This window comes from Zerene cesonia, chromosome 16 (genome assembly GCF_012273895.1).
Source record: "Zerene cesonia ecotype Mississippi chromosome 16, Zerene_cesonia_1.1, whole genome shotgun sequence".
NCBI lineage: Eukaryota > Metazoa > Arthropoda > Insecta > Lepidoptera > Pieridae > Zerene > Zerene cesonia.
Window position 1 is genome coordinate 2,816,939 of NC_052117.1, and position 14,666 is coordinate 2,831,604.

Sequence of the window (14,666 nt, forward strand, 5' to 3'; positions counted from 1 at the left end):
CGTGCGTTTATTGGGTTGTGGTTTTTGTATCTCGTAAATTAACGATCATAGCTTGTTAAAATATCCTGCTACTAAATGTTAAGTAAAGTAAAATGTATATTCTAAAAAAAGAATTTAAAAATAAACAAATATCGTAATTCAATGTTAACTGTTATTGAAGAAATTTTATATATTTCTTCTCGTTACGGACATTTAGAAACATTTTTATTATTAGGAATAATATGAATATTTGAAAACTGTTTGTATTACATTTATACACTTATCAAAACATTATTGATAAACATTATGTAAAACAGATAAAATAATATTTTTTATATTAATAAATTTAAATGTGCACACGAAGCCGCACCGTTGCAACGAGTATTAACTAAACAGAACGATCCATGATATTCCATTCACTAGCATTGTCATAGACAAAAATAGATCAGATAGACAAAAGATAATATCAACAATTTCACACTTCACACGTCGATTGTATTCGAGTGCTCTACGTTCTCTATGCTTTTGAGAGATGCTATCCGATGACATTATGGTCCTTGCTTCTATTTGGTCTCGTTGACTTGTATTATTTGATATCTTGCTTTCAATCGCAGATCTTGACATTGTTATAATGTGGGAAGGGATCGAATGGGTTTAATTGAGATAAATACTAAAAATTGTATGTAGTATATCCAAGTTATTGTAAGCTCAATTAGAAAATTAGTCACTTCAATGCAGGGTTCCTTCAAAAAATTATGCAAATTAATAATTTAATCATAAGTTATATACTTACGAATATCTTAAACGTAGACATATTTTTGTGTACCTGATCTACATCGAAAATAACATAAAATGCAATAAACAAAAAAAAAATTAAATTCATATTCAAAAACCGAACACAATTCGTAAATAGAACATAAATTTTCCAAAGCCCGTCAATGGTGAAATGTTTCTAAACTTCACCGCCGCCGTCACTCCCCCGGAATTGCTGCTATTTACCAACTCACTGACCCTTGACCCATCTACCTAAATATGACCTCTTGGACCCCAAGCCCCTGGTCATTGTGTAGCGAATTAATCGGTTCGTACACCATTGTGCTGGCCACTGCCCATCGCCCATTGTGTTCGTATTAGACCTTAAGTGTATGGATGCATTTTGGGGCTGAAACCGGTTCGCGAATTTTTCGCAACGGTAACGCGTCTGATATTACGATGCACCATATGCATAACGCGAGTGATTTATTATTATTTCCGTTCCATTTTTAAATTTGTTTGTGTTAATTCTATTTTTAAAATGCAACATGGCTTTCCTTAATACATACTATATTTAAATGAAAATATAGGATTGATTATCTACAATGCATTCCTTGCGGTAATAAAACGGAGATTTATTAAATGTTACAGTTTATATCGTTCTCTTCTATAAAATAAACCTTAACAAAAAACATATCAATAATGAAAACGACAGATGTTTCAAAATCCTTTGATCAATACTTATTGATTTAACTATTACCTATTCGAAATTGCATACAAAAGAAATTTTAGCATGCAAGTACAGCATAGCTGTTTTGCATACGACGTACCCTTTTAAATAACAACAGTTATTAATAATAGGAAATCTATTGCACCGGAAGCGTTCCCCATTCATCTGTTGCCGAATATAAATCATCGAAATTAGCATAAACTTGTATAGAACTTAGCACAGGATTATAGGTTTGGATGCGTTCAATTTATGCGAATAAAATTACAGATAGATAAAATTATTTCTAGTTAGTAAGTTGTGACTTATTACCAGTTACAATCCTATCATACCTTATCGGTTTAAAAGTGTTCTAGTGCATTCATTTTAAATATTAGTTTTATTAATTTAGTAGTTTTTTTAGTTAACAAGCAAACAATCAAGTCTTCCTCTATTCTACAAGTATTTGTTTTTATTTCGTAAAATACAGATACATATAGGTATGTATTTATTAGACCCTACGTAATAAAGAAAGAAATCAGATTATTATACTGTTAAATACACTGAGGTAATTTTTAACACTAAAAATGTAATTAATTATATTTGAAATAGATACCAATTACACAATTGTTCTATTCAAAGGCAACCAATTTTTATTTTCTACTATTTTTAGATTGAAATGTATCTATTTAAGTATCTAAATATTAAACCAATATTATGTTTCTAACGGGATAGTATAACAAAAGCTGTTGGTACATAACGGAAGTACCTACACCAAGATTTAAATTTCATTCAAGCTAAACCCTGTCACTCAAACCATCGGATCAACGAAAGGTGTGCGCTTATGCAAATTTTTTTCATCACATTTGAATTTCATACGCTACTGCACTGTGATAGAGTTTAAACTACAGTATCAACACATATAATAAAAATATTTGCATTAGAAATTTCACCAAGCGAATTTAACAACTATAGCTTTATTACAGCGATTAGATTAGCGTATACCGTTTGTGCTTAGACCATTTCTATTTCGAATTCTATCTAATTTGCATGGCGCATTGTATAGGTTTTACTTTTAAAATGGCCACAAAAGATTTTTTTAATAAACAACATTGCAAAGCTGAAAATAGAACATCTGCCGCAGGAACGTTATCGAACGCGAATTCGAAATTTGAATATTGCACTCGCCCATAGATAATAGATATTTTAAATCATTAAATGAATTTGTTTGGTAACATTTTTTTCTTCTAATAAAATTAATTAATGAAATTGGAGGGATAAATCAATTATAGTTATTAAAATTAAAATTTTGTACAAAAATTAAATAGAAAATGAACCGTAGCTAGATTTAAATCGTCCTAACTCGAATGATTCTATTTAAATTTGAAATGAGCTGTCGTTTTGATTTTGATGTGGCAAATAATTTTCGAGCCACGAGCAAAAGCTAGTCTGTCTGTCTCTCTTTTACAACTAAACCACGTTTGATGAAATTTGATACTACAAACTATCTTTAGTTTGAGTCCCTGAAAGGTACTTATGCTAGTTTTGAGTTGAGTTTTGAGAACCTAGAAGAATTTTTTGATAAAAAAGTACCTACCTACGTATAATAAATACTTATACACCGCAAAATGTTCATAAATCAAATTCCATATTCCAGTTATGATTTACAACGGATACCATAATTATTAACTAATTCAATAATTCGTTAACATTGCAGGTCATTCCAGACAATGTATTTACAAAACATCGTGTCGCGGTGCCTTTACAAAACCAGTGTTGCCAGTTCGCAATTTAAAAATAAAATAATAAAAAAAAATCGCGAATGAATGGCGCGTGGTGTAACTGGTTTGTAGGCAAATGAACTAGATTTACGGGTTTGGCGAATTGCGTAATATATTGTTCGATCCAGTTTAAAATGCATTGTTCGATTGCGAATAAATGTTTACAATTTTGTCTATTGATTCGTAATCAAAGCGCGTGCCTAATTCGCAACTGTTGATAAAGATTTATCGAGTAAAAATGATGTGATTTTTTATATAATGGGTAGGTTCCTACCTACGTGCGAATTATTCATGGATTAGGTTGGTACTATAGTCTTATTATCTTTGTCGTTTTTGTATATAATTGTTTATTTTTTTATTTTTTACTTTTTATGTCATAGCGGGCAGCTGAGCTGGTGGTTCGCCTGATGGTAAGCGATCACCACCGCCCATAAACATTCGCAAAGGTACCTCTGTGAATGCGCTGCCCGCTTTTATGGGGTAAGGGAAAAGGAAAGGATTAACGACTGGAAAGAAGGAAAGGACTAGGACGGGTGAGGAAAAGGAAACGGGCCTCCGGCTCCCCCACTCACCGTACGAAACACAGTGGCATGCCACTATTTCACGCCGGTTTTCTGTGGGGGTGTGGTACTTCCCCGGTGCGAGCTGGCCCAATTCGTGCCGAAGCGTGCTCGACTCCCACAATATCGATTTCTCGATTTATAAGTAGTCAAACTGCGTGGGATATCCATCTAGTCATAAGATATCATAAGTTTACAGTAGGTATGTCGTTTGTTGCTTCTTTAAATATTTATTTGTACTCATAGATACCATTATGAATTTATTTTATAAGGTGAAACCGGCCAGCTTATATTTTCTTATACTTACGGCATATTAGAAATTCATTGTATATTTTATATAGAAATTTATTGCTCGTATTGCGTATCTACTTCAAGTAAATACCATAAACAGTCTTAAACGTAGGTAGGTACCGAACGATTTCGGAAAACTATTAATTATTTTTTAGTATATATGTGCCGCCTTTTATATGCCGGCATGGTCTTTTTTATAATGACAATTTATTGTTTTTCTTTTACTTTTCTGTGGTATGTACTATAAAGAATCAATAAATAAATTATTTTGTTAGGTTAATATCTACCACTAATTTTTAAAATTTGAATTCATATCTCTATGTATACAAAATTCTCGTGTGTCAATGTTAGTTACCATACTACTCCTCCAAAACAGCTGGACGAATTCTCATGAAATTTCGTGTGCATTGGGTAGGTCTGAGAATCAGCCAACATCTATATTTTTGTATCCCTAAATGATAAGAGTAAGGCAGAACAGCTTTGCGATTCGACAGTCTTCTTATAAATTAGTTACTTATGTAACAAATACATCACGCCAAAAATAAATTTCCAAGTGCTCAAAAAAATAGTAGATAAACAAAATCGAATCAAATATAAAAATTATTTCCCGATATTCCTACGGGATACGGACTCACGCCTGTGAAACTGCGGGGCGCAGTTAGTATTCAATAATTAAATGGTAATGAAGAATAAGGTTTCGTTTTTTTTTATGTTTTGTTAAACGGCTCTTTATATTAATTAATATTTTATAACCTGACAATAAATAATTCGGTAATATAATATTCACCTAACATATAATAGATAAAAGTAGGTAGGTACTCATACGAATTATAGACGTTTTTAACTATAGTATCTAATTAAAGGTAAAGAAAATTATTAAATCCTCTTTTAAGGCAATATAAATAATATAATAATGTAAGACGATAGCGACATTAGATAATCATATTAACAATGTCAGCCGTCAGAATCCCGCTTTTGTTCTAAAAACAAAGCGAATTTTCATCAATCAATAACACTATGATTAACCTAAGCTTCGATATTTGAAATTGGAACGCGCGATTTGGCGCCAAAATTCGGCATCACATATAGACCGCGCCTCACACACGAGCCCCGCCCCACATACGGCGGCCAATCGCACGACTCTAAACACCCTCGCGCAACACGCATATTGATCTGCGGACACAGCTCGAACCGTTTACATTTCGACATATCACATGCTAAACACCGACAAACAATAATATGTGAATCTTTGATACGCTATTTTAAGCTTTAACATCTAAGCGTAAAGCTCAAAATCATTTGTTACAAACTTTAACTTGTAAGACCTTTTCGTTTTGAGAAAATTTATAATTTATTACTCCCTGCCACGTTAACGAAATTTCATCTTATATTTTACAGAATAAGAACTATGTTACAATACTTTCATAAAGTATGAAAGAGAAACTAAAACTAGGAAATGGTTTTTTATTTTATAAAAAATTAATTACAAAATAAGAAAAATTTTGAATCAGGATCACTAAAAAAAAGTATCTACTCTTAAAATTTATCTATTCTGGTTGGGAATACATTTCTGTGTATTTTGAAATATGTTAGTATTTGTTTATTCAAATTAAAGGAAATTATTTTAGTAGCCTTAAAAATATTTAATTATGAAACAATTTTTAACGTGTTGTAGTTCTTATTAGAGTTGTATATCCATCTACCGGATATTAATTGTACTACAAAAACATCATTACAAATAGTTTTGCTACCAAACACTAGATGGCGCTGATAAGTATATATTATTTTATTTAGATTACAAATATGTACATTATTTCAGTTGGAGTTTGTTTGGTTGGTTGAAAGCGATTCGTCAATCACCATATCTCAAGAACAACTGTGTGTTGAAAAATTGGCTAAAAAGGCTGTACAAATGAGAAATATTACAAAAGCGAGAAAAAACATTAGGAGAAAACGAAGATGGACGGGCTAACTAGCAGTAAATTATAGTTTGTAAACTTAAATAATAAATAAATGGCACGGAAAATTTTCAATCGATTAAAATGTTAATTATGTTGCTAATTGACAGCCACCTTGGTACGCGTGTGTGTAAAGCCAAGGAGTTCGGGGTTCAATTCGCGATGAGGTCGAAGAAAAAAGGCGACTTGATCTACAGATGCAGAACACAGCACACTGACCATCTGCAAGTCCATAAAAAATCGATCAGTGTAAATTGTTACATTATGCATTGGCATAATGCACAATAGAGCACGGGACTTCAAACATATTGCTTATAATTTGCTTACTAACACCAAAAATATATTAAAATTTATGTTCTGCAGACAAATGACAATTTGTTTCTTAGTAGTTTCTGTAGCATAGTAGCAGATTATACTTCAATAAAACAAATATACATTTTTCAATAGTTTTCACAATTTTATTTACGTTAAATACTGAGTTTTAACAAAATACAAACAATAATTAAGTAATGTTCTTATAAATAATTTACATAAAATATTTGTATCTAATATATCTTTTTAATAAATACTCCATATGATAAATTATGTTTCATTGTTTTCCTTCCTTAAGTATTAGTTAAAACTTCCATCTTTTATCAATAATAATACAACTATGGTAGATACAACGCTAAGTGACTTTTTTTAATGCTATAGCATGAAATATGTTATACAATGTTATCATTTTTATTAATGTTTTTCAATTGATTATATGTTTACTTTGCATGGATACATTTTTAAAGAGTGCACATCTTGTGAATTCACTCCAAACATTAATATTAAGAATTGCACACATGTATGATTTAAAGGGCTGGAAAGGTTAACTTTTGAATATCTCTGCCCAAATAGAACTCTATATCTAAGACACAAAGAAATACATTTCATGGTATGCAAATAATGAATACTCCTATCAATATAAATGCAAGATTATAAGATTATAATTGTTCATTTGATACTTTTTAATGCTTATCCTTGAGATTTAAAGATTTAAGCATACATAGGGACAGAGAAAGCGACTTTGTTTTATACTATGTATTGAAGCCCAACATAAGTATTTAAAAGCAAGTAACACTGAAAATGTTTAATATTAAGGCAAAGCCCAAAATACAGTCTCTCATTTATATATTGAAAAACTTATAAGTGTGCAAATTACAAACTCTGTGGTTGATTATTTCCTTTGCCAGGCTCATTTAAAACTAATGGAATATCACCCCCAGCATTCTTCGGAACCCAGCCAATAGATTCCTCTTCTAGTCTCTTCTTTTCTTCCTCCATTCTTTCATATTCATTTATCTCTATTTGGTATTTTGGTGTTGTGATGCCGAAAAAATTTGCTAAGCTTTCCCCTGCATAGTCCACTGCGTTTAACACTTTTGAGCCTGATTTCCATGCGTAGTATGAGAACCATGGAGCCCATGATAATAATGACTGAAATAAATTAATATGAATTGTAGGTTGTACATTTTTCCATTGGAAATAATGTTATCATTACATTTGATGCACATTGGAAAACACATATCAAATGTTTCATTATTAAAAACTGGTAAAAATTGCAGTGTGACTAATTGTTAATTTTTAAAAAGCCATAGGTTGGGGAACCTGCACCTCATGCTCATTTGAATTTGAACTACCACTAAGACAGTACAGATAATGGTCAGGGGCCTAAGAGAGGGCTATGGCTATTATTTAGATGTTAAATGTGGGAATATTGGACAAAGGATATATCTAGAGTTAGGAATATAGTAATAAGGTTAGAATTAATTTGTGTATACTGCAAACAGTATAGTATAATTATAACATTTTTGTATGTCATACACCAAAGCTTATGTGTAATAAATACAATTACAAAAAACAGCACATGTAATTTTCAATTGAGGAAGAGGGAACTCTCCTACTACAGGTTTTTTTTTAAAACTTATCAGGGGAGTTCCAAGTATAACAACACACCCAAGCTGAATTTAAATAAATTGTTTGTTTAAATGATGATGCACAACATTGCTTTAGCTTTATTGATATACAGATGTTTTATTTTATCATCCTTATTTCACTATCCAAGTTTGACTATTTGTCATTGGCATGACAAAGCCGATGACAATACATCACAGTACAATGACATTCAATACAATGTTACAGGAAAACAAAATATAAACCTTAATTACTACTACACCATAATGATGATTCTATATATAATGAACATATTATTGCATTTGGATTTTTCATTACTCTATATCGATTGATCTGTCTCTGTATTCCGGATTAAACAATCCCAATTACGCATTCTAGGATACTTCTGGAGCAAAAAACAACAAGAGGATTTAGTATGTAAATAAAATAGAATTTAACTGGTATCACAAATACATGCATTACAAAACTTTCAAGCTAAGAATGGAATATCTATAAACACAACTTTTAAATCTGATACATGAAGAACATATAGGGCTTACGAGTTAGTCACAACAAACAAATTCTTCAAAAGCTGGCCTTTACTCACTGGATCAACATTATCTTCAGGTTTAGGACTGCTTACTTCGTCTACGGTGTCTTCTTCAATTTCTTCTTCTACACCATCGCTAAAATGTATAATTCGAATTGGTCTGTTTAAAGTTACTTCGACTTGACTATTTTCGACATCACCCATTGAAGTCATATTTTATTGAAAATTTAGGATGTTATAATTTTAGAAACTTTGTCATTGTTTATTATGATTTCCATTTCATGACATGACTCACAAACAGATAACAGAATCTATGTCACAGTCCACAGAGTAAGTAAAATAGGTACTACATATAAGTCTAAAACACAAATTAATAGGTAGGTACCCGTATTATTATACTACTCTTTGGATGGGTACCTAATATTAGATATGCACTAGTACTTTTAACTGTGAAGCTCGATTACTTTTATTTTCATTAATTTAAATTGACAGAAATATGAATAAGGAATTATTACAAAACAGAGTAAAGGATAATAAACACGTTAGATATTTTTTGTGTAACAACTAATCTATCGGTCATTAAAGTAATGTAAAAGAATTACTTTTACAGAAAATCACATTTTAATCTACTTTCTATAGTATCTTTTTTCCGGGAATATTTTAAATAAATTCTTATTTTTCTTCTTGTCTGTGGCCTACCCGATCTCAATAGAAATGAATCTGCCAGGCTTATTCTCTTTGGCAGTCATTTCGTATTTGTCATTTGATTTTGACATTAGACATATTATGCAGACAAGTAACAACTAATAAAAGTAGTAAATACGGTAAACAAGTACCAGCCACATCGGGCATCAAGTACATAACTCATAATAGAATGATATACTTACCTATTGAACTTGCGTTTATGTTGTTGAATTCGAGATAACACATAAATAAAAATCAAATTATAAAAAATGGAAGGCATTTGTAGGGGTTGTTTAGTTAAATACAGTGATATATCAGAGTTAAACACATACTCTGAAAGGAACAGGCGACTGTTTGTTTATTCAACCGGCATCCAGGTTCCTACTGTTTTATTTTATTATTATTTAGGTACCTAAGGAATAAGTGATACTATTTACTGATTTTATTTTGTTCTTAAAAAATTCATGAAAAATAATGTTTCTAATTATATTTGATGCTCACCTTTGTATTTGATTAGATATAATTTATCAAAGAGAACTACTAATTTTTATTTATTAATATTTCCAGGTGAAGCGCAATGATGCTTTTACATTCCAACTTTGTAAAAATTGTTTTTCGAGTATGAAGATATCATGTAATTTTAAGAAATCATGTAGAACTTCTGACAAAAAATTGAAAAACTTCTTGTATCTGAAAGAAACTAACGACAGTGTGGATTTTAGTACATTCCTTAAAGTGAATGATGATTCTTCTAAAATAGGGTAAATATGCCCATAATATATGTAATCTTGTTTCATTAACTTGAAGGAATTCCTTTAACTAATCATGAATTTACATTGTTTTCAGGTATCCAATAAATGATCAGTATGAAACACAAAACTTTAATAAAAACAAAGATGATGACAATGGTAATTATTTAGTCAATCATAATTGACAACTTTTCATTCTATAGGGTCTTGAAAGAAAAAATGCTTGTCTTTTTGATATGAATTCCAAATTCGACTCATTTTATTCTTTTATCACACTTTTAAGAGAAATAAATAAAAATGAGAAAAAAATGTGATTAGATCATACATATGGTACAATGAAGATGTGCCTTTGCTAAATTTTGAACATAGCCAACAAAAAGAGTTCTAATGTCTCATTACTATGACATCTACAGTTATGACAGTTCTTACAGAAATTTTCTTTTATATATTGCCTGCCACAGAAAAAAAAGGTTCAAAAGAATGACCAGACCGGACTAGACTAGACTAGATGACCCAGATTTCTATAGGCAGTAATGCAAAATATTGCATAAAAAATATATTAAAATATATCTATTTCAGTATCAACATCAACAAGTATCCGCAATTTCATGAAGGATATCCTGCAGGGTGACGAGATACCAGATAATGAGGCTCGAATCATTAGCGAGGTTATACAGGAAGAAGCTGATATATCTGATAATTCACTGGATTCACACTGGCTGCAGGATGATGTTTCAGTTGATACTGAATTTAGGTTGGATTTTAGGTGAGAATATAAATATTAATACAGTGTAAAGCCCACATTGGTACTTTTTAATGGTACAAGTAAAGGAATTTCATACAGGCTTTTTCAGAACCCTAAAGCACCCCTAATTGTAAAATATTCTCAGCATATATCTAATGACTTAACTTACTACCTACCAAAATTTACCTTTATATGTTAAGCAGTTTTGGAGTTGTTGTGATGAGTTAGTGAATGACTTTATATTTTAAATATATATAAACTACATGCAATTATTATTATTTACAGCTTCAGTCCATTTTCTACGCCTCGATCAATTATGAATGATCATTGCTACACTTCCCAAATAAATATTGAAGATAATGAACAAATTTATACCAAATCAACTTCACCTGACACCATATGTATAGAAAAAACCGAATTAGAGTTTGAAAATGACAAAATAAAATTTGTAGATTGCAAAATAAACAGATGTGTTATTGACAAAAATTTGGAAAATGCTTTAAAGAATGATGGGACTGACAATTTTTCGTTAGATGCTATATTGGCTACTCCTCCAAGTAAGTAGTAAGTAGATTTATAATAAGGTGAAGTAATAGTACTTAACTCTATGGTATATATAGTATGGCAATACTATACATACCATGTTGTGAGATAAATTGTTTTACTTGTCCTCTGTATGTGGTAATAAGTAATAATGCAACGTTTTAACCAACACCTGAATCAAAAGCAGTTAAAAAAACAATTTTTTGTCTATAAATATTAGAAGTTTTGTATTTTTAGTAAAATTATAATACTTAATTTTCTTTATGTTTTAGTGATACCAAATGCATGGACACCATCAACACCAACTATAAACAATATACTCTTTGGTGAAAAGCTAGAAGATGTTCACAAATCTGGTCATAATATAGAGAAGTTTGAAGAAGTCAAAGGCACAATTAATGTTTTGGACGAATTTATAACATATAAAGATATCACAAATGATTCTAATCAAGGCATTGAAAAAACCAATCAAGAAACTTCGGAAGATAATAGTGAACATATTAATTTGATACAAGAAAATAATGTAGAATGTGTTAATTCAGATCAGGAATTAAAAGAAAATCATAATGACAATATAAACCAAACAATAATTTCAAATGATGTAGAAAAAAATGTAGAAGAATCAAGAGAAATTTTTAAGAAACCTTTATCGCCTGTAGAAAATAAGTGTTCTATAGATGAAAAGTATTGTAAAATGTGTGACTTAAAGTTGAAAAACGTTAGGGGTCTTCAGTTACATATGAGTCGGATGCATAAGTTAAAAGTCCTAATAAACTCCCAGTCAAGGAAGGAAGTCATGATCTGTGATTATTGTGGAAAAACATTTTCTTCAAAGAAAGAGTTCTTTGTTAAACATATTGCATTGCATATGGTGAGTCAAGAGTTTTATATGAATATAATTCACATCTTTTTAATTCTAAAAGGAAATAAACAGAATACTAAATTTATGTCACAAAAAGTAAATTGTTGGGGACCAGGCGAGCATGTAGACAGTAAATAGATTTTTTCTGTTATCCACATCAATACTGCTTGAAACAGTGAAGGAAAACATCATAAGGAAACCAGCATGTCTATAAATCAGAAGTTTGATAACACATGACATCTGCCAAACTTGGCTAGTATGTATGGAAGATTGGCTAATTGACTACGGAAAAAGGCTATGATGGAAGATTATGGCCTGAACCATGTACCTGCAGCATGAACATAATATATGGAATGATGATAATGATGTTCAAACATTCAAACCAATATAATCTATATATATTGGTAGTAAGAAGATTTAGTAATTGTTAAATAATAAATGACTTGTATTTTGCAGAATCCGGAATTGTATCGGTGCAATATATGTTCTTTAACATTTAGCACAGAAGGAAGGCTTAGAATGCATCGATCAACGCATAGCGGAGTTGTAATCAAGAAACCTGTTGAAAAGGCAAGTTTATTATCAGAAATTTATATATTTAGGCCATATCCAGTTTTTAAAAGGAATATACTTACACAATTACATATTATGTATTTTTAGTATCTTCTGGTACTATCACTGATAGTCTATTTATCAATTTCAAGGATATTTTCATATTAACTATAATATTTATTGACAAATATGCTAATAGAACTCATCTTGAATAATGTCCCGGATTATTTTAGGTGTGTTCACATATTGAACACTTTGACTTATATTCTGTATCTTTCTTGTTCTTGTCTATAAAAATCAAATGCTGTTCGTTGGTCTCGCTAAAACTCGAGAATGGCTGGTCCGATTTTTATAATCATGGTTTTGGCGCATTCTGAATGTTTTAAAGGTAAGAACAATACGGAGGCGGGCGAAGCCGCAGATGGCAAGCTAGTATATTATAATTTTTTTTATATAGTAATATACAATATACATTAATTATATGAATGTAACTAATGCACAAACTAAGCTGAACAAATCTATAAGATATAAAACAGTCCATAAATACAGTGATAAACGTTTTCAGAAATTTATTTGTCCAGTGTGCGGGGCGTCCTGCTCAACGAAATCCAATTATGTGCTGCACATGCGGCGACACAGCGGTAATTACCTCTGCAAGTGTGCCGAGTGCGGCGCCGGCTTCTATAGGAAGGGGGATCTTACTGTACATATGAGGTATTTGGTTTTATCTGTTTAATTTATGAGCTGTCTGTTATGGCTTTCCCCGTGGTGCATACATTATGGACTATAGCAATCAGGGATCATGTACATACCCAATATTGAAAGAATATATATGTAATAAAGTTTTGGAATCTGTCCAGTAGTTCATGAGGCTAACGCGATAATCAAACAAATACAACTTTATATGTATTATGTGTAGAAATTTTATTATTTGCTGACCCGGAAATCTAACTAATATAAAACGTATGTTTGAGGATAAACGGTTGTTTGTTACCCCTTCAAATAAAATAGATTGATAAACTCCTATGAAAAAAGGTTCGTATGTTAGAGCAGTGTTAGTGATGATCAATGGCTAGCTAGCGATCTATACGTGTGTGTGTTATACCCAATAATGCGTTGAGTTAGATAGTGGGAGAAAAGCGGAGACATGTGTTTTAACACATATCAATAACTATTTGAGTGAGTTTCACCAGCACCGTTTGGAATTTTCTTTGGCATATATTTAGTGTGTAATGTTGTAAAAAGTAAAGTAAAATAAATAGTCATCCAACCGGTGATATCTACAACGACTGATCTGACAGACTGACCGATGACTGTGTGCCGATAGCGATATATAGATAGATAAATAATAGTCTGTATTAGTAGATATGCAATTTTTATATTGTCGTATGTGCCACGCGGGCTCCAACTTGTATTGAATTTCATAACGACCCAACTATTAATTGATTTTCATCAAAAAATGATGTACCTTGATTGCGTCTATTATTATTACCTTTAACTGCGCGGGCGAAGCCGCAGGCGCACAATGTGTAAATATAAAAATGAACAACTTTGTAGCTGAATTTATAATCTGCTTTGTATAATTGTTACAGAACACACACAGGAGAGAGGCCCTTTAAATGTAAATACTGTAGCAAAGATTTTGCAAGACACGCCTCCCTTAATAAACATATGAAAATTCATACAGGTTTGGTTTATGTTATATCTACAAAAATGTTAAATACATTTATTGGGTTAATTAAAAGAAAACTAATAATTGCCTACATAGTGTAAGTAAAAAGATTTAAGAAATTCAGAATTGTAAATTATATTTTGTTATCTAGGCTTTCGTTTTACATTATTGATTTACTTGCAACACACAATACTACACAATTAAAGTTGATTGTATGCTGTTGCCATATATGCTGAAATATGATCATAATATTTGTACCAGTATAAATATACCTCTATAAATAGAATAGAAGTAACTCATTGCCATCTGCCAACTTACCTTCCAACCAGAACGCATAGGACATTGTCATCAGCCGCCGGAA

General features: G+C 31.1%; 2 protein-coding genes across 3 annotated transcripts in view; one reads left to right on the forward strand and one right to left on the reverse strand.

Moving 5' to 3' along the window:
- Positions 1-7,169: 7,169 nt before the first annotated feature.
- LOC119832991 (protein FAM177A1-like) lies at positions 7,170-8,813 on the reverse strand. Of its 2 annotated transcripts, none has more exons than XM_038356845.1 (2): positions 8,592-8,813; positions 7,170-7,492 (listed from the first exon to the last, which is right to left on the reverse strand). In XM_038356845.1, the coding sequence occupies exons 1-2, from the start codon at positions 8,709-8,711 to the stop codon at positions 7,214-7,216; spliced, it is 399 nt and encodes a 132-aa protein (XP_038212773.1). In that variant the 5' UTR covers positions 8,712-8,813; the 3' UTR covers positions 7,170-7,213. The 2 variants fall into 2 exon arrangements, with proteins under 2 accessions (XP_038212773.1, XP_038212771.1); XM_038356843.1 differs by having other exon boundaries at positions 8,556-8,806.
- Positions 8,814-9,311: 498 nt separating this feature from the next.
- LOC119832853 (zinc finger protein 329-like) overlaps positions 9,312-14,666 on the forward strand; it is a 6,893-nt gene continuing 1,538 nt past the window's right edge. Inside the window, exons 1-9 of the mRNA XM_038356646.1 lie at positions 9,312-9,559; positions 9,750-9,943; positions 10,029-10,090; positions 10,511-10,697; positions 10,962-11,233; positions 11,492-12,090; positions 12,538-12,651; positions 13,199-13,347; positions 14,226-14,320. Of these exons, the coding sequence (XP_038212574.1) occupies positions 9,452-9,559; positions 9,750-9,943; positions 10,029-10,090; positions 10,511-10,697; positions 10,962-11,233; positions 11,492-12,090; positions 12,538-12,651; positions 13,199-13,347; positions 14,226-14,320 (1,780 nt within the window). The 5' untranslated portion in view covers positions 9,312-9,451. The remainder of the gene's footprint in view (positions 9,560-9,749; positions 9,944-10,028; positions 10,091-10,510; positions 10,698-10,961; positions 11,234-11,491; positions 12,091-12,537; positions 12,652-13,198; positions 13,348-14,225; positions 14,321-14,666) is intronic.

Excerpts from the sequence above, each read along its gene's own strand:
- LOC119832991 (XM_038356843.1), bottom strand. The coding sequence starts at position 8,711 with ATGACTTCAATGGGTGATGTCGAAAATAGTCAAGTCGAAGTAACTTTA. Across the intron at positions 7,493-8,555 it reads CTGAAGATAATGTTGATCCA|TCATTATTATCATGGGCTCC; the intron begins GTGAGTAAAGGC and ends AATTTATTTCAG.